This window comes from Malaclemys terrapin, chromosome 9, assembly GCF_027887155.1.
Source record: "Malaclemys terrapin pileata isolate rMalTer1 chromosome 9, rMalTer1.hap1, whole genome shotgun sequence".
NCBI lineage: Eukaryota > Metazoa > Chordata > Testudines > Emydidae > Malaclemys > Malaclemys terrapin.
The window spans coordinates 72,572,206-72,595,789 of NC_071513.1; the positions used below are offsets into that span (position 1 = coordinate 72,572,206).

The window sequence follows — 23,584 nt, forward strand, 5'->3', positions numbered from 1 at the left end:
AAATCGTAAAAAATTCCATTATCCCTTTTGGAAACTAAAGTAATGTTTTAAATGTAAATATATTAATATTTTAATCCTATTAATTGTTTGGGAGGGGTGTATATATAAATAAGCCTATAATAATTTTTAATCAGTTTAATTGGTGTTTGTAAAACATCTATCATCAGTGGAACACAGAACCCAAGGTACTTTAAATAAAAACAGAGAGTTTGCATTGGAAACAGAGCCTAAAACTATCATAGCTTTAACTCAAACATATTTTTTATTAAAGTATGAATGTATTTATGCTGGAGAATAGTTTACATACATTGGAAAGCAACAAGCATATTTTCAAGAGCCGTGGGTCCTCCTCAACATGTCTCCATGCTCAATCTACATGCTTTAACACAGGCATACATATGCTCTCTCACACAATGTGTATATATACACACATAAAACACAGACACATAGCTTTCTTTTAAGGCTTCTGTAAGGTGCCCTAGTGCCCCTACCATTACCATGATTACGAACAAGGAGCAGCATTCCCTGCAAACTATTCATCTGCTCTTGGCCTTAAAAACATTTAGTGAACCAAAAGTTTTGTTTTTATTTGATTTTTTTTTCTGCCTTTACAAAAGTTATGAACCTTTTTGTCCGTGGACCAGAAAAAGTGCAGGATATCTTAATGTGAACTTCTCAATCATTTCAGTACAAACCAATCATTTCAAACCTGACTCTAAAAGGACTAGTGCCTTTAATTGTCAGAGACACTTTGCTATTATGGTAACACACCCCTGGCTTTTGTGACCCAGGAGTACCAGCTACATCAAATTATATATACTAGGTTGGTGATGGAGACTACTGTGGAGTTAAGGCTACCATGTTCGTATAACTTCAGATCTGAGGTGGATCATAAGTCCCAGTTCAACTGGTGAAAGACCACGGGTCTTAGCAACATGTCACTCAACTCTCAGCAGAAATAATGGAGCTGGTTCACTGTATTACCAGCCATCATGGATTTTTTTTTCCCTTTTTGGTATCCTGGAAATTGTATTTAATGGTGCTTGGTGGGAGATGAGTAGCTGCAGGTACATTAAGAAAATAGACAAAATGAATAAAATAAAGGATAGCATATGATATAATGTGTAAATATAAGCATCTTTTTAAAAAATTATGAAATGTGAATAAACTGCAGAATGTCAGGCCATTTGTCAAAAAGCTTATGAATGGCTGTTTCAGCCTAGGTAAGGTCAAAGGATTTTGCAATAGGACATTGAAAGGGATTCGTTTTTCTGAACCAAGGGGCTCCCTTTTCCACTTGCTGCTGCATAGCAGCATCAGATCCGAGCTATGAATCCCAGAGAATCTACTATTAAAATTGCTTGATGGATTTCATAAGGCAAACTGGACTGAATCAACTTCAGATTGTACACCTGAACTATACTAGGCTATAAACATTAGATGGTGCATGGGTTGGGGAGGTAAAATGGGGTGAGAGGGCGGGAAAGGGGGAAGCTTTTTCTCACATTTACAACAGCAGCAGATTTCAATGTAACATAATTACTTTAATGATGCATATCTTTAGGTACTGATTTGCTCTTTTGATTTAAAAAGCTGGTGAGCCGAGTGTTTGGCCGTCTTTTAATTCCAGATATCAGTTGTTGCTTATTCATCTATCAGCTCCTATTCCCTAGGCAATTTCTGCCCTTGCTGTACCATCAATGAGTTGAGTCAGCCATCATCAGATTCGAATTCATGAGACACTTCCTCAGATGAGCTATTCCTGTGGATCCGGCCATCACTCTTCATGCTGTGGAAAGTCTTCTTAAAGGCCTCCATCATGGCATGAGCCAGCTTCTTGGCCTCCAGCTTGCTCTCACACTCTACAGCATGGCAGTCCATCTGATAGGACAAGTCATCGTTGATCTCCCTGTAAACCCAAGCAAAGATGTTTGGGCTGACGTTGTGGTCGGCAGTGCAGTAGGCTATACGTGCCACCTGAAAGGTATCCATGTGGACTGTGGCTTCGCCTTTGTGGTCCAGGTGATGAAGCCAGACTTGGAAGGGGCGGATTTCCAGAAGGGCATTGGCTGGGAAGACGTCCTCCCTGGCTAGTGTGTGCTTCTTCCATAATTCAATGACAGGTTTTTCTGTGCAGCCTGATAAAAATTGCATCCCTGTTGTGGACACCTTACCCAAATATGTAACCTACAAAGAAAAAGCAAAAACAGATGTGATATCAACCATAGTCTTTGATATTCATTTCTACCATTCCGTGAATGGAGTTCTTTACCTAGAACAATGGATTTTTTTCTACACATTCAGATGAAGTTTTCTGATTGACAGCAATAGATTTGCCTCTCAGAACAGTATTTTTAGTCATTCATGCTGGGATTTTCAAGGGAGTTAGGAGCCTCTCACTGAATTTCTGTATATTTTGGGCAACTAACTCCCTTAAGCTTCTTGAAAATCTCCGCCTTAAAGTCTAATGCTGCAACTCGCACTCATGCTAGCAGTCCCAGTAAAGCCAATGGAACTTATCATGCAAGTACGGTCAATAGGATCAGACCCACAGGCCAGATAACTGGACCATGGTGCTTACCCACAGTTTCTTATGTTCATGTTATTTTTGTTAAATACATTTTAAACAGTAGTTTTACTTACATCAAGACATACACAGAGTATAATAATGCAAGAACACAATGTGGTCGGAAGAGCATGACCACAGCAGATAATAACAAAACTATTCTAATGCTTTTTCCAGAGTGATCTTGTTTATGTTTCTTCCACTGCTTCTACTTAAGTAATTATCCAAAAATATGTAGAAACTATTCAAAATGCTACATCTTCTATTGTTAGCTAAAGGGCTGAGGCATTTACTCCTTCAATTTTATAGAAAATGTGCCATTAAAAAACCCACAGTAATAAATCTAGCTTAGTTTAATCACACAAACTCTTTCTGCTTTAGTGTCTAGCTCCCTTGGGTAAATATTCAAAAATAAGAATCCTGTTATCCAGTCTATATAGGAAAATGATGAGCCTTGACTAAAATTTGTTTCACATGTCAAAATCTAACTCATTATACAGCCCAAATGAAAATTCTAAATATAGCATATGGGAAAGAATCAGTGCACCTAGATCTTTATAGATCAAGAAACATTTCTCAATTATATTTTGAATGGAGCTTTTATTAACTGGGAAAGGTTACATTTTAGGATAGTCAATACTATTAAAATATAATTTATACATAGTATTACCCTCTATCACAGTTGTCTGCAAGTTGCATTTAAGAACAAGTATTATAAAAATAAAAGCAAAATTACTTTGTCCAATTTTAAACATAATGCACATAAGACTATAATAGATCAAGCAAATGGCCCACTATCCTGTCTCTGATAGTTACCAGTACTAGACACATTTGTAAATAATCATGTACACTGTACAATTTAATTTCTATAAAATGTAGTATTATATCAAATATTTTTATTTTTTATCTAAGTTTAAAAAAAGGAAAACATTAAATTTTCATGTTTAAATACATTCAAGATAAAGCTGCAAGGAATACTGAATTTACATTTCATACAAAGCAAAAATCTTCAAAAATAATTCTGGGTTTTGCTGCAAGCTTTGATAAACCCACTCAGAGACCTAAATTAGGCTATGATTAAAAAATAAGGTTACAAAATAGTGTGGCTTAATCATGCCTGCCAAACAAGCAATTTCATAACAGAAATTTCAGGACAAAAAGTTTTATTCTTCTCCAATAAATGTTCATGGTTTCCATTGGGAATATTTTAAATCTTATAAAACCTTTATATTTTTCCTAACAGTGAGAATCACAACAGCTAGAACTGTTAAGAAGGCAAGTCCTACTGGAGCTTTGTTTTGTTTTATTTTATTTTATTGTACTAGTGAGGAGAAGGTAAAGTAACTAACAGCTCATAGCACAAACTGTACTCATATAAATAGTACATAAAAGACCAAGCAGCAGTTTGACCGCAGTGTACTATGAAGTAGTTCATCCTGTATTCACAGGCATATTTCTAGTAAAATAATAAAATAAACGTGGAACTAGCATGTTCACAAACTATTCAATATATTCTCTTAAAATCCATTATGTTCCATTTAAAATTCACAAATCAGTTAACAAAAGATTAGCACATTGTAAAGAAGTTTCACGTTTGGGGCCTGATCCAAAGCCCATTGCTGTCAAAGTGAGTCTTTCTATTGACTTCAATGAGGTTTGCGTCAAGCTTTGAAAACACAAAAAAGGAGAGTGAGCCTTCTGCTTATACACTTTGTCTCATCCAAACTATTGCCCTGAATTCTACTTCATAAGTGGGATCCTGACACAAATTCTCTGGCTTTGCCTTTCCAAGTTTTTGCTGGTTAGAGAACACTGATATTGCTTGCTAATGTGAAGAAATGGAGGCACTGACAGAATAAAAACACTGACTGGGGGTCACCTTTTTATATATATCTTGCCAAGTGTCAACTCTAAAATATGTTGGTTTTTTTGTGCAGGCGCATATTGCAAGCTGAAGAATTTGACTTAATTTGTCACAGGGAGGGTAGCAGGATGGACTTTTCTCACATTCACTGAGCACATACAAGCTGTCTAGATTTTCTGTTTGTTCTGACCAATCATCCTCCCCCAACACCTTCTCTGCCACTAACCATCTGCTTTATCTCACATTATACAGTACCTAAACGTAAAGTCTAAAACAACATTTCCTACAGGAAAATATTCCACATAAACTTGTGAGAAAGCTGGGTGTGCCTGCATGGAAGAGCTGTGAATTACTCTGAAAAACAAACCGCAATAATGATTGAGAGGAAGGATGGGGCTTGTGGCTAAGGCACTGGAATGGGACTTAGATGATCTGGTTTATATTCCTAGCTTGGACACAGACTAACTATTTGACCTTTAGTAAATAATTTCATTTATCCATACTTCAAATCCCCATTTTACAGACAGGGAATAATACTTTTCCCCCATGGAGATAAATTGATTGGTATTTATGAGGTTCTCAGTTACTACAGTGATGAGCACCATAGAAGAGATTATAAATAAATAAAACTTTACCCTTTAGATTCACAGTTCTTCTACATTTCTTTTTAGAAAAACATTGACCTCTAATAATGTAGTTAGACTTTTAACAAGCAACCAGATTTTTCCCATTTGGTGCATGAGTATTACATTAGTACAGGACATTTTATTGAAGACAAATTACAATATACATCATTACCTCAGAGTCCCCTCCATTAGATGTAGAGCAGAGATGCAGACGGCTGGCAAGAGTTCTTGAATATCGGACACACAAAAAGTCAGCATTCTTTTCAGAACATAAAAGACCTCTTTATAATTAAATGCCGTCTAAGTGTTGTACATTAGATATTAAACCTTCTGGAGTAGCCATTTTAGTAACCTGCCCATTAATATCTGCACAATTGCAGGTATTGAGCCAACAAACTAAAACTGGCAGAGGATGGATTTATTATGCATTCCTCACTGGGTTCTTAGTTACAAGATATTCCACAAGTAAGGTTACTGTACATTGGCTTCTACCACCATTTAATTCTCATTGCAGACACGTGCTTTATAACATGCACCTCACTTAAATACACAAAATCGGCCCAAGCACATCGTTACAGAATACAGATATTAGATACAACCATTTTTCTTTTTCCAACTTCTTTGAATTCACTGACTGAAGATCAAAGAACAGATCATCCCATCCAGGATGAGATGCAGAGGGGAACAAGTTTAGGGTACAAACCATAAAACGTGGGGAGGATTAGAAGGACCCTCAAAAGGAATCATCTTCATTTCCCCCAAAGCCACAGATGATCCTGAATTGTGAATGCACCAGTGGCCACTCAACACAATCTGCTGCCGTTGGCAAAACTTCAGTGTGCTTTCCCTATGGGTGAAGCCATGTGCAGTGGGCAGAACTGTGTGGCACAGTGGGTGGAGCGCTATTCAGTGAGCATGGCTCTGTGTATCAAGGCTGAGCTCTATGGTAAAGCAGGTATGGCTGTATGGTCCAGTTGGGGGCTGTGTGGTACAGTGGGTGAGGTGCTCTGAAGTGTGAGTGGGGCTGTCTGGTAGAGTTCTGGAGGCTCTGTGCAGAAGAAGGGCTACCCCTGGTATAGAGGAGGAGCTCTGTGCAGGGAGCAGTCGAAGGGAGTGTGTGTGCCAGTGACAGGGATAGCTCTGGGAGGGCACCATTTGCAGCAGCAGGAAAAGACAAAGCCATGAGAAAAAAAAATCGCTTCTCCCAGAAATCTGCTGCCCTAGTTTGCTGCTATTTAGTTTGCCTACAGTTAGAGCAGCCCCGACCACTACTCTGCTGTGGCTTTTTGGAGGATTTTTGGATGGAGCTAAAGAGGCAGCTGCTCTATGTAGCAACATGCACAGAATTTCCAGTGGTTGTACAGTAACAAACAGGCATGTCTGAGAAGTCATGTAAGAAGGAAAATATATACACATCCACCCCAAATACTCCCCTATTGTATATGTAACGTGGCCTACCATGGTAGAAATGTTACAGGTTTGAATTTTCTGATTTTTATGTGCTCAACCATTCAACTCAGTATTGCATTAAAATGGCTTCCAGCTTCAGCCATTTGGGATACATGGGACTGCAGACGTCATTCAGAACATATGGGGAAACTGTTTCCTTCCACATTCCCATTCCTCAAAACAGACAGCTGAACGAATTTTTCCTTAAACTTCCCAAGATAGATAATCTTTGGGCTGAGATCAAGTATGGGGTAATTTCCATCTCAGTTCCTTTCCCATAAATATTTTCCTCTTTTGCATTCAGAACCCACCACTTAATTGTCAATTAAGTTCTTTCGTTGTTGTTCTTATTGTAAACAGCCCTCTTTGCCTTTACAGCTTTCACTCAGATTTCGGTGAAAACACCACATTTTAAAGGTTATTCATTCAAAAAGGCACAAAACATAAATGGATAAAAGGAAATACTTTCCCACCCACACAGTATAGTCACCTTGCGTAATTCACCATCACGGGATATTACTGAGAAGCACAATTTTACAAGATTCAAAAAGAGCATTAGATACTGGATCTGATTCTCCTCTCACACTGGTGGGAATCAGCAGTAAGTCCAACGAAAACTGATGCAAAGTGAGAAAATAATAATTTCTTCTGTACTTGCATGCATCAAACATGCTATAAATAATGTTTTACATATACACACACATAATTAGTTAAAGAAATATGAACAAGAATAACACGGGTAGTTACACTATTTAGGTTAATCACTTGAAAGGGTTACCAGTATTTATGCTTTAGGGCATAAACTGGGGTTGAGAAAAAAAATTCCTGCAATAGGACAGCACCACATAATTGCACTGAGTTCTTTTCCTTCCTTTGAACCAGTATATTAATGTAACTGATGGAGGCATTAGAAGGACAAACCATTTGTTCTGGTACAGCAAGGTTTAAAGTGAGCCCAATCTTACACACATCGAAGTCAATAGCCAAATCCCCTACAGACTTCAATGAGAGCAGTCTCAGCCTCTTTCAAGTGCATATATTATTAACAGGCTGTTGAAGCACTTAGCAGGTTCACATGCTGTATTTTACATATGAAATAGGTAATGGAAAAGAAAACACAATACTGTACTGCTAACCTTAAATAATAAAGGATATTTCATGTGTTATGCTTTTCCAGAAGTAGAAATATATTTCTTTATGGCATTTACAATAGTTTGATTTGAACGTTCCATTTTTCCGAAGGATTGTGGAAGATGTGACTCATACAACTTCCTGTGCATGCTAAAAATTGTCTATATCCTTTCCATCATTTCTCCTGTGAACTGGGAATTTCTATCTAATTCCTCTCTCCCTGGCAAGCCACTACAACCAAACACATGCATGACTTGAAATACAGCTGTGGTTTTAGCACCGTTATTATGTGCATGTGAATACTCTAACCTTTAGCGAAAAGGCAAGTCACTCTGTGGAGTTCCTTATTTCTCTTCATAAACTTTGCAACTGGTTGTAGTTGTAGCCAATGTCAATATCTGATTCAAGGTGCCCTCAATAGAAAAATGCCTTGTCCTTTCCCCTTTAGTGATTAGAACTACGGCTACTTGGTACACAAAGATGCTCAGAATCAAGTCAATGAATATTGTGATCTATGACATCTTCATGTCCTGTTCTAGAAAAGTAGAACAAAGACATTTTTAAATACATGATATGAGTATTTTGACAACAAATCTTTAATTTATTCCAGGTTTTGTAAGTAAGAGTGAAGATGTATGTTTTTAGAATTGTTTGTAATATGCCTGATAGTTTTAGTATCTTTAATCTTTAGTATCTTTTTAACTGTCACTTCTCTTACAGCCAAATTTGTTACACAAAATGGTGAGGATTTATTTTCCATACTTGGAATTGTTTTCTTTAAATGACTTCAAGTTATTCATTCGCTGTTCATTTTAAGAAGAAGAATGGCTTAGCTGCTGCTGTGCCTAGCACAAAGAGCCTTACTCACAGAGAAAGGAAGGTTTCAGAAGACCAAGCAGGAAAATGTCTTCAATACAGTTTACTCATGCTGCCCATGGCATCTTCTGATGTATGCTCTAAAAGATGGGATGCCTTTGCACTCAGGAGACCAAAGCCCTGAGGTAAGTGGGGAAGTGGGATACCAGGAGGAAGCATGAGCAAGAGAGCGCAAGAGGGGAGGGCTCCTGCCTCATACTAAGGCTACATCTACACTACAGGGGGGGGTCGATTTAAGATACGCAAATTCAGCTACGCGAATAGTGTAGCTAAATTCGACGCATCGCAGCCGACTTACCCCGCTGTAGGGACGGCGGCAAAATCGACCTCTGCGGCTTCCCGTCGACGGCTCTTACTCCCACCTCCGCTGGTGGAGTAAGAGCGTCAATTCGGGGATCGATTGTCATAAATCGATCCCCGAGAGGTCGATTTCTACCCGCCAATTCAGGCGGGTAGTGTAGACCCAGCCCGAGAAAGCAGGATGATCAGCGAGTTATCTTAATTGCCTATACACAAATGCAAGAAGCCTGGGAAACAAGCAGGGAGAACCGGAAGTCCTGGCACAGTCAAGGAATTATGATATGATTGGAATAACAGATACTTGGTGGGATAACTCACATGACTGGAGTACTGTCATGGATAGATATAAACTGTTCAGGAAGGACAGGCGGGGCAGAAAAGGTGGGGGAGTTGCATTATATGTAAGAGAGCAGTATGACTGCTCAAAACTCTGGGATAAAACTGCAGAAAAACCTGAGAGTTCTCTGGATTAAGTTTAGAAGTGTGAGCAACAAGGGTGATGTTGTGGTGGGAGTCTGCTATAGACCACCAGACCAGGGGGATGAGGTGGACGAGGCTTTCTTCTGGCAACTAACAGAAGTTACTAGATCACAGGCCCTGGTTCTCATGGGGGACTTCAATCACCCCGATATCTGCTTGGAGAGCAATGCAGCAGTGCACAGACAATCCAGGAAGTTTCTGGAAAATGTAGGGGACAATTTCCTGGTGCAAGTGCTGTAGGAACCAGCTAGGGGCAGAGCTCTTCTTGACCTGCTGCTCACAAACAGGGAAGAATTAGTAGGGGAAGCAAAAGTGGATGGGAACCTGGGAGGCAGTGACCATGAGATGGTCGAGTTCAGGATGCTGACACAAGGAAGAAAGGAGAGCAGAAGAATACAGACCCTGGACTTCAGAAAAACAGACTTTGACTCCCTGAGGGAACTGATTGGCAGGATCCCCTGGAAGAATAACATGAAGGGGAAAGGAGTCCAGGAGAGCTCGCTGTATTTTAAAGAATCCTTATTGAGGTTGCAGGAACAAACCATCCCAATGTGTAGAAAGAATAGTAAATATGGCAGATGACCAGCTTGGCTTAACAGTGAAATCCTTGCTGATCTTAAACACAAAAAAGAAGCTTACAAGAAGTGGAAAATTGGACAAATGACCAGGGAGGAGTATAAAAATATTGCTCAGGCATGCAAGAGTGAAATCAGGAAGGCCAAATCATACTTGGAGTTGCAGCTAGCAAGGGATGTTAAGAGTAACAGGAAGGGTTTCTTGGGGTATGTTAGCAACAAGAAGGCGGTCAAGGAAAGTGTGGGCCCCCTACTGAACGAGGGAGACAACCTAGTGACAGAGGATGTAGAAAAAGCTAATGTACTCAATGCTTTTTTTGCCTCTTTCTTCACGAACAAGGTCAGCTCCCAGACTGCTGCACTAGGCAGCACAGTATGGGGAGGAGGTGACCAGCCCTCTGTGGAGAAAGAAGTGGTTCGGGACTATTTAGAAAAGCTGGACGAGTACAAGTCCATGGGGCCAGATGCACTGCATCCAAGGGTGCTAAAGGAGTTGGCTGATGTGATTGCAGAGCCATTAGACATTATCTTTGAAAACTCATGGTGATCAGGGGAGGTCCCAGATGACTAGAAAAAGGCTAATGTAGTGCCCATCTTTAAAAAAGGGAAGGAGGAGGATCCGGGGAACTACAGACCAGACAGCCTCACCTCAGTCCCTGGAAAAATCATGGAGCAGGACCTCAAGAAATCAATTCTGAAGCACTTAGGGGAGAGGAAAGTGATCAGGAACAGTCAGCATGGATTCACCAAGGGCAAGTCATGCCTGACTAACCTAATTGCCTTCTATGATGAGATAACTGGCTCTGTGGACGAGGGGAAAGCAATGGACGTGTTATTCCTTGACTTTAGCAAAGCTTTTGATACAGTCTCTCACAGTAGTCTTGCTAGCAAGTAAAAGAAGTATGGGCTGGATGAATGGACTATAAAGTAGATAGAAAGCTGGCTAGATCATAGTGCTCAACGGGTAGTGATCAATGGCTCCACGTCTAGTTGGCAGCCGGTATCAAGCGGAGTGCCCCAAGGGTCTGTCCTGGGGCTGTTCAATATCTTCATTAATGATCTGGAGGATGGCGTGGATTGCACCCTCAGCAAGTTTGCAGATGACACTAAACTGGGAGGAGTGGTAGATACACTGGAGGGTAGGGATAGGGTCCAGTGTGACCTAGACAAATTAGAGGATTGGGCCAAAAGAAATCTGATGAGGTTCAACAAGGACAAATGCAGAGTCCTGCACTTAGGAAGGAAGAATCCCATGCACTGCTACAGGCTGAGGACTGACTGGCTGAGCAGCAGTTCTGCAGAAAAGGACCTGGGGATTACAGTGGATGAGAAGCTGGATATGAGTCAGCAGTGTGTCCTTGTTGCCGAGAAGGCCAACGGCATATTGGGCTGTATTAGTAGGAGCATTGCCAGCAGATTGAGGGAAGTGATTATTCCCCTCTATTCAGCACTGGTTAGGCCACACCTGGAGTAGTGTGTCCAGTTTTGGTCCCCCCACTACAGAAGGGATGTGGACAAATCGGAGAGATTCCAGTGGAGGGCAACGAAAATGATTAGGGGGCTGGGGCATATGACTTACGAGGAGAGGCTGAAGGAACTAGGGTTATTTAGTCTGCAGAAGAAAAGAGTGAGAGGGGATTTGATACCTGCCTTCAACTACCTGAAGGGGGGTTCCAAAGAGGATGGAGCTCGGCTATTCTCAGTGGTGGCAGATGACAGAACAGGGAGTAATGGTCTCAAGTTGCAGTGGGGGAGGTTTAGGTTGGATATTAGGAAAAACTTTTTCACTAGGAGGGTGGTGAAGCACTGGAATGGGTTACCTAGGGAGGTGGTGGAATCTCCTTTCTTAGAGGTTTTTAAGGTCAGGCTTGGCAAAGCCCTGGCTGGGATGATTTAGTTGGGAATTGGTCCTGCTTTGAGCAGGGGGTTGGACTAGATGACTTCCTGAGGTCCCCTCCAACCCTGATATTCTATGATTCATAGGTGAAGGGTCAAAAGGCAAATCCCAGTCCCTCCCCACAAAATGCATGTTGTCCAAACAGCTCAGCCATAAGAAAGAAAAACAAAAAAACCCTTCAGTCCTGCCTTGAAGGGTGCCAGGGATGCAGTATATTATACTGGCCTTCAAGGAGATAGGGCAGCTCTCAAAGGGTTCTGAATACCTCCTGCAATATGCTGGAGGTATTCATCACCTTCCAAGATCAGGCCCCATAGGGTACATCTACACCGCAACCTCTTACCCCGGGTAGACAGACAGGCACTAGCTCTGCTCAAGATAGCATGCTAAAATAGTGATGTGGATGTTGCAGAACAGGTGGCTGCATGGGCTAGCTGCTGGCATAGAAGCCTACCCGTCCATCATACGCAGGTGGCTAGCCCATGCCACAGCCGGTGCTACAATGTCCACCCTGCTATTTTTAGAGCACTAGCTCAAGCAGAGCTAGGGCATATCTGTTTACCCAGACAGGGAAACTTGCTCCACATAATAAAGGAGTAGACACAATAGAGTATTCCAAAACCAGGTATCCTGGACAGAACTATGCCCTTTCAGTATTGTATCTCGGCTCTAGGCTCACAGATCTGGCATGCCTTAATGAGATGCAGGGCAGCGGGCAGGTACTCAGTTAAACTGGTCCTATATTACAATATTTAGGATTTCACACATTTGAAGTGACAATACACAGTAATGGGGATTGAGATTTTTCTTGTATTGTTCACATATAAGTGTTATTTAGTGAAAAGAAAGTGGAACAAAATGGAAGATGCATGTCTGACACTCAGGAAAAGGATAAGTGTGTCCAATATAGTACTTAAGAAAAACAGTTCAGGAAAAGTTCATTCTGATGTGCAATTTGCCTGTCATGCACAAAGCCAACGTTAGTGATACTGTTATCTGTTGCAAGACAGATAACAAGTCTGGTTAGACAAGTTAAAAAACTGTCCAAGGATTTAATATTTTCCCTAAATTTCTGGTTTAAAATATATATATCTGGCAACTGGATTATTTTCAACAGATCCTCTTCTTACTCTGCTCCCCTTCTGAAGCTTGAAGACCTCAGCAAACACCAAACATCAATCTCAATACACCTGCAAACAATTCTGTGTGTTATGTTTGTGTACTTCCACATCAGACCCACACTGGGATGCATCCATGTACCATACACAGCTTAAATTCCACCAATGAAAAAATCCTGTAAGCTAACTGTGGCTGTACTGATTTTGTGTGTGTGTGTGTGTGTGTGTGTGTGTGTGAGTGAGTGAGAGAGAGAGAGAGAGAGAGAGAGAATTCAAGTATATTTTATTTGTTTTTAAATCAGTTAGAACTTTATAGTGAAAGATTCTAATATTTGCTAGAGGCATTTCCTATTGGATAAAAGCACTCAGAGAACTCAAACCGTGTACTACATTATTGGGTTTCTAGTGAAGGGGGATATTGTAAGTGATCAAGAAAAAGGAAACCTTTCTTCTAAAATTATCTTTTAGTAAAAGCAACTAAATAACAGCTGCCAAATTGTGACCCTCTGAGACACTGGAGCAAAGGGATACAGAGATGCTGATGGGACGCTCTTTCAAATGAATATCTCCCTGCCTCAGCCCATCCGTAGACATTATCTTTGCCTGCAGTGGACGAGAGGTTTCAGGAACCCTCAAGGAGCTGTTAGAAGGAAGAGGGACAAAAATATCACCTGTAGTGGGGCTGGGCAGGTAGAATCTCAGGGGACTGTACCATTTTCCCTTTCCTCAACTGGGGCTATATAGAAGTTAGAGTGGGAGGAGAGCAGATTCACAACCTCCACCTCCTGTAACAGCTGTTGAGGGATGGAATCAGCTTCCCCTCTGAAATCACGTGGCAATGGCAGACTGTGGAGATCCCAAAGGCTTTGTGCTGGAAGGCACCGGGTCCAGTTTTGGGTGCATTCATACCATGGGACTCATATCCATGAAGATGCTTAATCAATAACGTGTTGAATGGTTCTGTGATCTCAATTAAGAGCAATTTGGGATTTAAATGGACTCAAAGTAAGAAATCATTCTCATCTGTCTGATTTCTGTTTGATCTGATTCAAACACTTGCCATAATTTCAAAACTAAAAAGATTCCTCTGAAAAAAAGAGACCTCAGGATTTTTCATTTCTAAGGAAAGTCCTTGTCTTGGTAATCCCTAATGCTTCCCATAAATACATATATGTAGCACCAGGAGGACCCAATCAGGATTGATGCCCCAATGTGCTAGGTGCTGCACAAACAAACAGACAATCCTGGCAGTCTGACCTTGGGAGACCACATGCTGGACCAACAAAATGGAGGCATAGGAGCTGCTCCTCAGCGTGATCCCTACAGTGCTCCTAGACATGTTCTGCCTCCAGGCAGTGCTGCTGGCACACCTCTTGCACACACAAACAGGCAGACATATATGGCCGCTGATACAAAAATCACAGTACAGCAGCCCCATGCCACCAGGTGCTCTTGCTATTATTTCTCTTACACTTTACCTCTTCTGTTTCCCATGATCTGCCAAATTTCCACAGAACTGGATGTCAAAGCCCCCCCATCCCTTACTGAGCCACTAATACCTACCACAAAGTTCTGCCTATAGGTTAAGCCATCACCTCACAGCTCCTATTTGTAACCAGATTGCACCATCCTCACAGAACATACTCCAGCCTGGAGCTGCTGGGCTGAGCAGAAATATCCCCTGCTCCTATCAGCTGCCAGGGGTTGCTGTGGAACCAGGCACTGGAACTGACATCAGGGAGATTCTCTCTTTGTGCTTCCAACGCTCACTCTGCTGGCAACCTCAATTCTGGCATTCCCGAAATTTGGAGAGCTTGACTTTGCAACTGTAACATTCTTTTAATATAGGTTTTTGGGATATAATTCTACATATTCCCCAAATTCTAGATTCTTGATGCACTTCTCTGGCCTTTCCACAGGTAACATAATTACTTACTGTCGATCCTGCTTCTCTCATAATTTTCACCTTTTTCTCTGTAGTTAAATATGCCTAAGGAAGTTGTAGAATCTCCGTCATTAGAGGTTTTCAATAACAAGTTAGGCAAACACCTGTCTGGAACTGTCTAGTTATTACTTAGTCCTGCCTTGAGTGCAGAGGACTGGACTAGATGATCTATAGCAGTCCCTTACGGTGTCTTCTATGATTCCATGATTTAATACTGCTTTTACTTTCTTCTTCTAAAGGGCTGATAACTTCTTTTTAAGTATGTCTGTTTATTCTTCACTAAAAAGCTCTAATGGATTAGATCCTGTACTTCATTTTTACCCTGACAGGTTATAGGAGAAAAAGCACAAACTCTACCATATGCAGGCACTGGGATTTGCTCAACACTGCAAGCACAAATATATGCTTATGTATACAAAGCAAGAGTGGAGGAAAAAGGAAAGTGCCCATTTGATGTTGGCACAAATTACACTGGCTCCTTCTAAACTGACAAAATTGGTCAATAACAGTTCTTGCATATGAATATAAACTATTGGTTGTGTTGCCAAGGTCAATGTCATCTTCCCTGTTCCACTGCTATCAATCAGACTAAGTAGAAACGCCCAACACTGATACACATAACTTTTGGGAAAGTGCTTCCAATTTTTCATTCATGAGTCATGGTGGTATGCTCATTTGTTTCAATCCCACTTGCTCCTCCCTCCCCTGCCTTTGGGTCCTCCCCTCCCATCTCCCCAGTGTGCACCATCCATTACAATTAGCTGTGTAAGTGACAGCTCTGGTTTCTGGATTCACATTACAACTTAGCTCTGACATTTTTCAGTGATGAATGGGGAATTGAATTTTTGTTTTCCCCATCTTACTCTTATCAAACTGCCCCAGTGTGTAATTTGTCCTGCCAACTGGCTTCCTGGATGTATAAAGACTGCAGATATTGTCACTGTCACTGACAGAGACAGAAGTGATTTATCTGAAAGGCATTAAAGCGTGCCTGGGGAGACAAAATCACTTTATAAAAATGACATCACAGTAATATATGTGTACTCTCTTTGACTCCATTTGTCCAGCTTAGAGTCAAAACATAGGATTCTTACCCTCATGGTATAAAAACAATTTAGTTTATGACTTTAAGATGCCCTCCTGCAGCTTGATATACTTTATGATGTGAGCAATACAAACAAAATCCTGAAATGTTCAGAAATCTGTAGATCCTGTGATTGAAGGAGAGAAAAGGAAAGGAAAACACAAACAAAATCTTCTTTAAAGAGCTGCCAGATAACATGTATGCATTTTATTCTTCAACTCACTTTTTCCAGCTACCTATGGCATTTTGAAAATTACAACAGAAAACGAATCTGAGAAGACGGAGTATACAGAGCTGACAGAAGCAGAACTGTTTCTAATTACAACAGTGAAAGGAACTACTATCAATGCATGGGACATGCTGACTAACTGTTAAGGTAATACAACTATCATTGCCTTGTCTATACACTGTTTCTTTCTACCCTTGTATGCTAGCACAATAATGAATTTATTAGAGTTAGTTGAATAATTGCAAGTATGTTTTGAGAAAAAAAGTTGGGGGAAAACTCTTGATTCAAATTTCCACTGTTTTGACAGAAAAAAATGAATCCCCCACCCTATCACTTTCTTCTTTCTTTCTCCACGCTTTTATCCCCTCAAAAACAAAATGGTAAAAAAGAAAGGGGGGGAGAGAAGTGAGGAGAAAACAAAAAGGGGGAAAAGCCAACAAAAATCAGTTTTCTGTTTCAAAAATATGAAATGTTTGTAAATGGGAAAATTTTGAAAAAAGACGAAAAAAATCTGCAAAAATATTCAGTTTAGAAAAAAGGCTCTTTTGTATAAAAAGATATTGAATGAAAAATGTAGACAAATTTTATAAAATTATTACTTTTCTTGCAACACGAGTGGTCTTAACTTGACATCACAACAATTCCTAAATACTAAGCGAACTACATTGATTTGGCTTCACAGACATCAAATACTAGTTTGATAAAAAGAAGTGTTGGTTTAAAAAAAATCAACTTTCTAGTAGAATTTTCAAGTTTAAGATAGCTACAAAAATGTGGAATCTACAATTTACTACATTCCATTAAAGTATAGTCTAGACAAACATCTCTGCCTTACTGCTATAATATGAAAAACTTCCTTTTTCAGGATTCCTGAAGATCTTCTTTCAGCCCCAGCTCTAGTGGAATGACTGACTATTCCTGAAGCATTCAAACAGAATCAGGCTACAACTGAATTCTCCTACAGAAAGTAGATTTGATTTGAAAGTGGATCGTTGCCTTTTAACCATACAGTTATATATATATAGATATATATAAAACAATAAGTAAAATATTATGGTCAATTTTTCCCTCACTTGCATCCATTTTATGCTGTTGTAATTTCATTGTGTAAATTTCTATCTCTGATTTACACTTATGTAACTCCATTGACTTCTATTGAGTTACTCCAAATTTACATCACTGCAAGGCAAATAAGCAAAGAATCATGAATCAAGCCCTATGATTCTACTGTATTAAAATCTCATCGCTCTTCTGTAATAATTCTAGGGTGAGATGTCTGCTCCTCAGCCCTCAAAGAGTCAATGTAAATGAATACCAAAATTATGAACTGCATGATCTTCTTATTAGCCTACAACCAAGAGAATGTCACCATCCCTCCTTACCAACTTACCTAATGTACTCATAGAATGCAAACCTAATAAGAACAGGAATACTTGTGGCACCTTAGAGACTAACAAATTTATTAGAGCATAAGCTTTCGTGGACTACAGCCCACTTCCGGGCTGTAGTCCACGAAAGCTTATGCTCTAATAAATTTGTTAGTCTCTAAGGTGCCACAAGTACTCCTGTTCTTTTTGCGGATACAGACTAACATGGCTGCTACTCTGAAACCTAATAAGGTAACTCTTACAAGTATTCAATGGCTTCCGTCACCTAGCAGCATTTTAATTTATAAAGGGAAAAAGGCATGGAAAACATGACAACATGATACTAGAAGTAATAGTGTTATTTCAACTTGAACAAAGGATACTCTTTAGCAGTCTAACTTTAAGAACAAATTTACCAGCTGGAAACAGTAATTTTTGCACATAGTATATATGTAACATTTTTGTTTCCTCTATTCTGTGCTATATACACTATATAGCATGTACATAAATTATGTTTTCTCGAGATCTTGTTTTTAAATGTTATATGCATAACTTTTCATTTACTAAATTTTAAAGGGCCATATTCACAGTTGGGGTAAATGGTTGTAGCTCCATTAAAGTCAACAAAGCTACACCAATTTACACCAGCTGGGGATCTGACCCACACTATTTTACAAGTCTGACTCATGGAGGTATATTTCTAAATCCCCATTTTGTCAGATTAAATAATACAACTCAGCCAATAAGGATTCCTAATTCAGGATCCTCACCCTAATGTTACTAAGGGTTGAAGGTGAGTAATTCTATAGTTTTCTAGGCTGCTTCGAAGTGTCTGATTGCAATTTTCTTCTCTGTGCGGGTGAAATTCGCCCCTGTGCTGATCCCTCTCCTTGGCATGGATGGCTTATTGCTGCCCTCCACCAATTAAGGAAAATTGAAATGAGCACATAGGGGGTCCTCTGCATCCCAGGGAAATGGGATATAAGCTAGCTCCAATTAAAGGAAAGGAAAGGAAAACTGGGAGCAAGGAGATGGGGGAACACCCCCTCCACCCACCTACCCACCGCAACTTTGTAATCTGACTCCAGCTTGGGGGCATGGATTTGGTTGCTTGTAGGCCTCTCACAAGACAACAACATGAAGCCCTATTTTTCAGGATTTATGTGGTTTCTAGAATTTGATTCCACAAACAGAATGACTCCCATGTGGTCCCTCAACCTTTTAGGTTGCCAGCCAAGTCCTATATGGTGATTTGGCAATACAAAGAAATAAGGTAATCGTCCAAAAGTAGCTGCAAGTGAAAGAAATCTTCCCGTTGCCAGGTCCTTTATGTTATGTCAGGGGCCAGCGAGAAAGGAAAAATAAGGGTCCATAACCCACTGTGAGGGCCTTCGGCCATGCATAAAGCAGCAGAGTGAATCAAGCGACCAGGGGCTGCTAACAGGGAGTTTCGCAAGGGAGTTCTCCAGGTGAAGGAGGAGCAATACAGCAACCTTTTGGGTCTGTTTGTTTGTTTTGGTTGTTTGAAGGACCGTGTGCTGTGGCTGGCAGTTGGAAGCTGTGAGCTTCAAAGGAAGGTTTGAAAGCTAGAAGCCTCTGCTGACAGGGGGCTGCAGACGGGAGTTTGACAGAGGGAGGCTTACGATGGTTAGGAAGACCCGCAACACCTGTGCCAGCACTGCTACTGTCTCCTCCACCTGTGCCTGTAGCCAGACAGAGTGCCTAAGCATGGATGCCTCTACCCAGATCCTGGTGTGGTTTTGCAAAGACTGTAACTTGCAATTTCCACTTACGGATATCCAGGCTGGGGGGACCATCCAATGTGAAAGGTGCCTGCTGGTGGAATCTCTCAGGCAGCAGGTGAGAGAGCTACAGGAGGAGGTGGCTAGGTTGAGGAGCATCCGTATCCACGAGCAATTCCTCGACAGTGTCCATGTGGAGACAGCTGAGGTAGCTGTCCCAGTACACAGGACTGCTGATACACCACTGGTGGAGGAGGAGATGGCTCAGGGTGGACGCTGGCAGCTGGTTACTTCTGGCAGCAGGCAGTGCTCCACCCTTGCTCCGAACCCTCCTGCCGTGGTTATAGGTAACCGTTATGCTCTTCTTGATACAGGAAAGAAGGAATCACTCCCTACAGTAAAGGAGGAGAAGCCTCGTACCCCTAAGGCTGGAGAGTCTGCTGCCACCACTGCGAATAGGAAACGTAGGGTAGTGGTGGTCGGAGACTCTCTGCTGAGGGGGACGGAGGCGCCCATCTGTCGCCCTGACATTTCATCTCGAGAGGTATGCTGCCTGCCGGGGGCCCGTATCCGAGACGTTACGGAGGCATTGTCGAGGATTATCCGGCCCTCTGACTACTACCCCATGCTACTCATCCATGTGGGCACAAATGATACTGCGCGGTGTGACACTGAGCGGATCAAGAGTGACTACAGGGCTCTGGGAGCACGGGTGAAGGAGTTTGGAGCACAGGTGGTATTCTCTTCAATTCTTCCTGTTAAAGGTAGGGGCCCGGGCAGAGACAGATGCATCATGGAGGTGAATGCCTGGCTGCGAAGATGGTGTCACCAGGAGGGCTTTGGCTTCCTAGACCACGGGATGCTATTCGAGGAAGGACTGCTAGGCAGAGATGGCGTTCACCTTTCGAGGAGAGGGAAGACCCTATTCGGACACAGACTGGCTAACCTAGTGAGGAGGGCTTTAAACTAGGTTCGACGGGGACAGGTGAGCAAAGCCCACAGGTAAGTGGGGAACATGGAGACCGGGGAAATGAGTCGGAAACAAGAGGGAGTGTGGGCTATATTGGCAGAGAGAAAGGAGAGTCAGGAAAAAACTGGGAGGAAAGATCAAACCAGTATTTTAGATGCCTATATACAAATGCGAGAAGTATGGGGAATAAGCAGGAAGAACTGGAAGTGCTAATAAATAAATACAACTATGACATTGTTGGCATCACTGAAACTTGGTGGGATAATACACATGATTGGAATGTTGGTGTGGATGGGTACAGCTTGCTCAGGAAGGATAGACAGGGGAAAAAGGGAGGAGGTGTTGCCTTATATATTAAAAATGTACACACTTGGACAGAGGTAGAGATGGACATAGGAGACGGAAGTGTTGAGAGTCTCTGGGTTAGGCTTAAAGGGGCAAAAAACAAGGGAGATGTCATGCTAGGCGTCTACTACAGGCCACCTAACCAGGTGGAAGAGGTGGATGAGGCTTTTTTCAAGCAACTAACAAAATCATCCAAAGCCCAAGACTTGGTGGTGATGGGGGACTTCAACTATCCGGATATATGTTGGGAAAATAACACAGCGGGGAACAGACTATCCAACAAATTCTTGGACTGCATTGGAGACAACTTTTTATTTCAGAAGGTTGAAAAAGCTACTAGGGGGGAAGCTGTTCTAGACTTGATTTTAACAAATAGGGAGGAACTCGTTGAGAATGTGAAAGTAGAAGGCAGCCTGGGTGAAAGTGATCATGAAATCATAGACTTTGCAATTCTAAGGAAGGGTAGAAGGGAGAACAGCAAAATAGAGACAATGGATTTCAGGAAGGCAGATTTTGGGAAGCTCAGAGAGCTGATAGGTAAGGTCCCATGGGAATCAAGACTGAGGGGAAAAACAACTGAGGAGAGTTGGCAGTTTTTCAAAGGGACACTATTAAGGGCCCAAAAGCAAGCTATTCCGCTGGTTAGGAAAGATAGAAAATGTGGCAAAAGACCACCTTGGCTTAACCACGAGATCTTGCACGATCTAAAAAATAAAAAGGAGTCATATAAAAAATGGAAACTAGGACAGATTACAAAGGATGAATATAGGCAAACAACACAGGAATGCAGGGGCAAGATTAGAAAGGCAAAGGCACAAAATGAGCTCAAACTAGCTACGGGAATAAAAGGAAACAAGAAGACTTTTTATCAATACATTAGAAGCAAGAGGAAGACCAAAGACAGGGTAGGCCCACTGCTTAGTGAAGAGGGAGAAACAGTAACAGGAAACTTGGAAATGGCAGAGATGCTTAATGACTTCTTTGTTTCGGTCTTCACCGAGAAGTCTGAAGGAATGCCTAACATAGTGAATGCTAATGGGAAGGGGGTAGGTTTAGCGGATAAAATAAAAAAAGAACAAGTTAAAAATCACTTAGAAAAGTTAGATGCCTGCAAGTCACCCGGGCCTGATGAAATGCATCCTAGAATACTCAAGGAGCTAATAGAGGAGGTATCTGAGCCTCTAGCTATTATCTTTGGAAAGTCATGGGAGACGGGAGAGATTCCAGAAGACTGGAAAAGGGCAAATATAGTGCCCATCTATAAAAAGGGAACTAAAAACAACCCAGGTAACTACAGACCAGTTAGTTTAACTTCTGTGCCAGGGAAGATAATGGAGCAAGTAATTAAGGAAATCATCTGCCAACACTTGGAAGGTGGTAAGGTGATAGGGAATAGCCAGCATGGATTTGTGAAGAACAAATCATGTCAAACCAATCTGATAGCTTTCTTTGATAGGATAACGAGCCTTGTGGATAAGGGTGAAGCGGTGGATGTGGTATACCTAGACTTTAGTAAGGCATTTGATACGGTCTCGCATGATATTCTTATCGATAAACTAGGCAAATACAAATTAGATGGGGCTACTATAAGGTGGGTGCATAACTGGCTGGATAATCGTACTCAGAGAGTTGTTATTAATGGTTCCCAATCCTGCTGGAAAGGCGTAACGAGTGGGGTACCGCAGGGGTCTGTTTTGGGACCGGCTCTGTTCAATATCTTCATCAACGACTTAGATATTGGCATAGAAAGTACGCTTATTAAGTTTGCGGATGATACCAAACTGGGAGGGATTGCAACTACTTTGGAGGACAGGGTCATAATTCAAAATGATCTGGACAAATTGGAGAAATGGTCTGAGTTAAACAGGATGAAGTTTAACAAAGACAAATGCAAAGTGCTCCACTTAGGAAGGAAAAATCAATTTCACACATACAGAATGGGAAAAGACTGTCTAGGAAGGAGTACGGCAGAAAGGGATCTAGGGGTTATAGTGGACCACAAGCTAAATATGAGTCAACAGTGTGATGCTGTTGCAAACAAAGCAAACATGATTCTGGGATGCATTAACAGGTGTGTTGTGAGCAAGACACGAGAAGTCATTCTTCCGCTCTACTCTGCTCTGGTTAGGCCTCAGCTGGAGTATTGTGTCCAGTTCTGGGCGCCGCATTTTAAAAAAGATGTGGAGAAACTGGAAAGGGTCCAAAGAAGAGCAACAAGAATGATTAAAGGTCTTGAGAACATGACCTATGAAGGAAGGCTGAAAGAATTGGGTTTGTTTAGTTTGGAAAAGAGAAGACTGAGAGGGGACATGATAGCAGTTTTCAGGTATATAAAAGGGTGTCATAAGGAGGAGGGAGAGAACTTGTTCACCTTAGCCTCTAAGGATAGAACCAGAAACAATGGGTTTAAACTGCAGCAAGGGAGGTCTAGATTGGACATTAGGAAAAAGTTCCTAACTGTCAGGGTGGTTAAACACTGGAACAAATTGCCTAGGGAGGTTGTGGAATCTCCGTCTCTGGAGATATTTAAGGGTAGGTTAGATAAATGTCTACTAGGGATGGTCTAGGCAGTATTTGGTCCTGCCATGCGGGCAGGGGACTGGACTCGATGACCTCTCGAGGTCCCTTCCAGTCCTAGAATCTATGAATCTATGAATCTATGAATCTACTGACTTGCCTTCGCAACCATGCCAGGGAAGTCTTAGCACCAATCTAGAATATAAAAGGCTGCGAGTGTCTCTCTGAGGCAAAGTTATCTAGGAGTAGCTACAGAGAAGTCCTGAAGGAAGCAATTCTAGGAACAGCCAGGAGCAAATATGGGTAGGAAGCTTCTGTTTCTTGTTAGTAGGTGCTACTGCAATACAAATAACAATATTTAAGTTAACAATAAAGAAAAGCTCTGGGATACGTTAAATTTGGACTTCATCCTGGGTAGGTGGGCACAGGCATGCTGTATTAGCGGCAAGGTGGAAACACCACCCGATTAAAGGTTTCATAAAACACTGAAGAACCTAGTATCC

General features: G+C 41.4%; 1 protein-coding gene across 1 annotated transcript in view; it reads right to left on the reverse strand.

Moving 5' to 3' along the window:
- Positions 1 to 243: 243 nt before the first annotated feature.
- Positions 244 to 23,584, reverse strand: part of PID1 (phosphotyrosine interaction domain containing 1) — a 167,803-nt gene continuing 144,462 nt past the window's right edge. Inside the window, exon 3 of the mRNA XM_054040698.1 lies at positions 244 to 2,187. Within this exon, the coding sequence (XP_053896673.1) occupies positions 1,711 to 2,187 (477 nt within the window). The 3' untranslated portion in view covers positions 244 to 1,710. The remainder of the gene's footprint in view (positions 2,188 to 23,584) is intronic.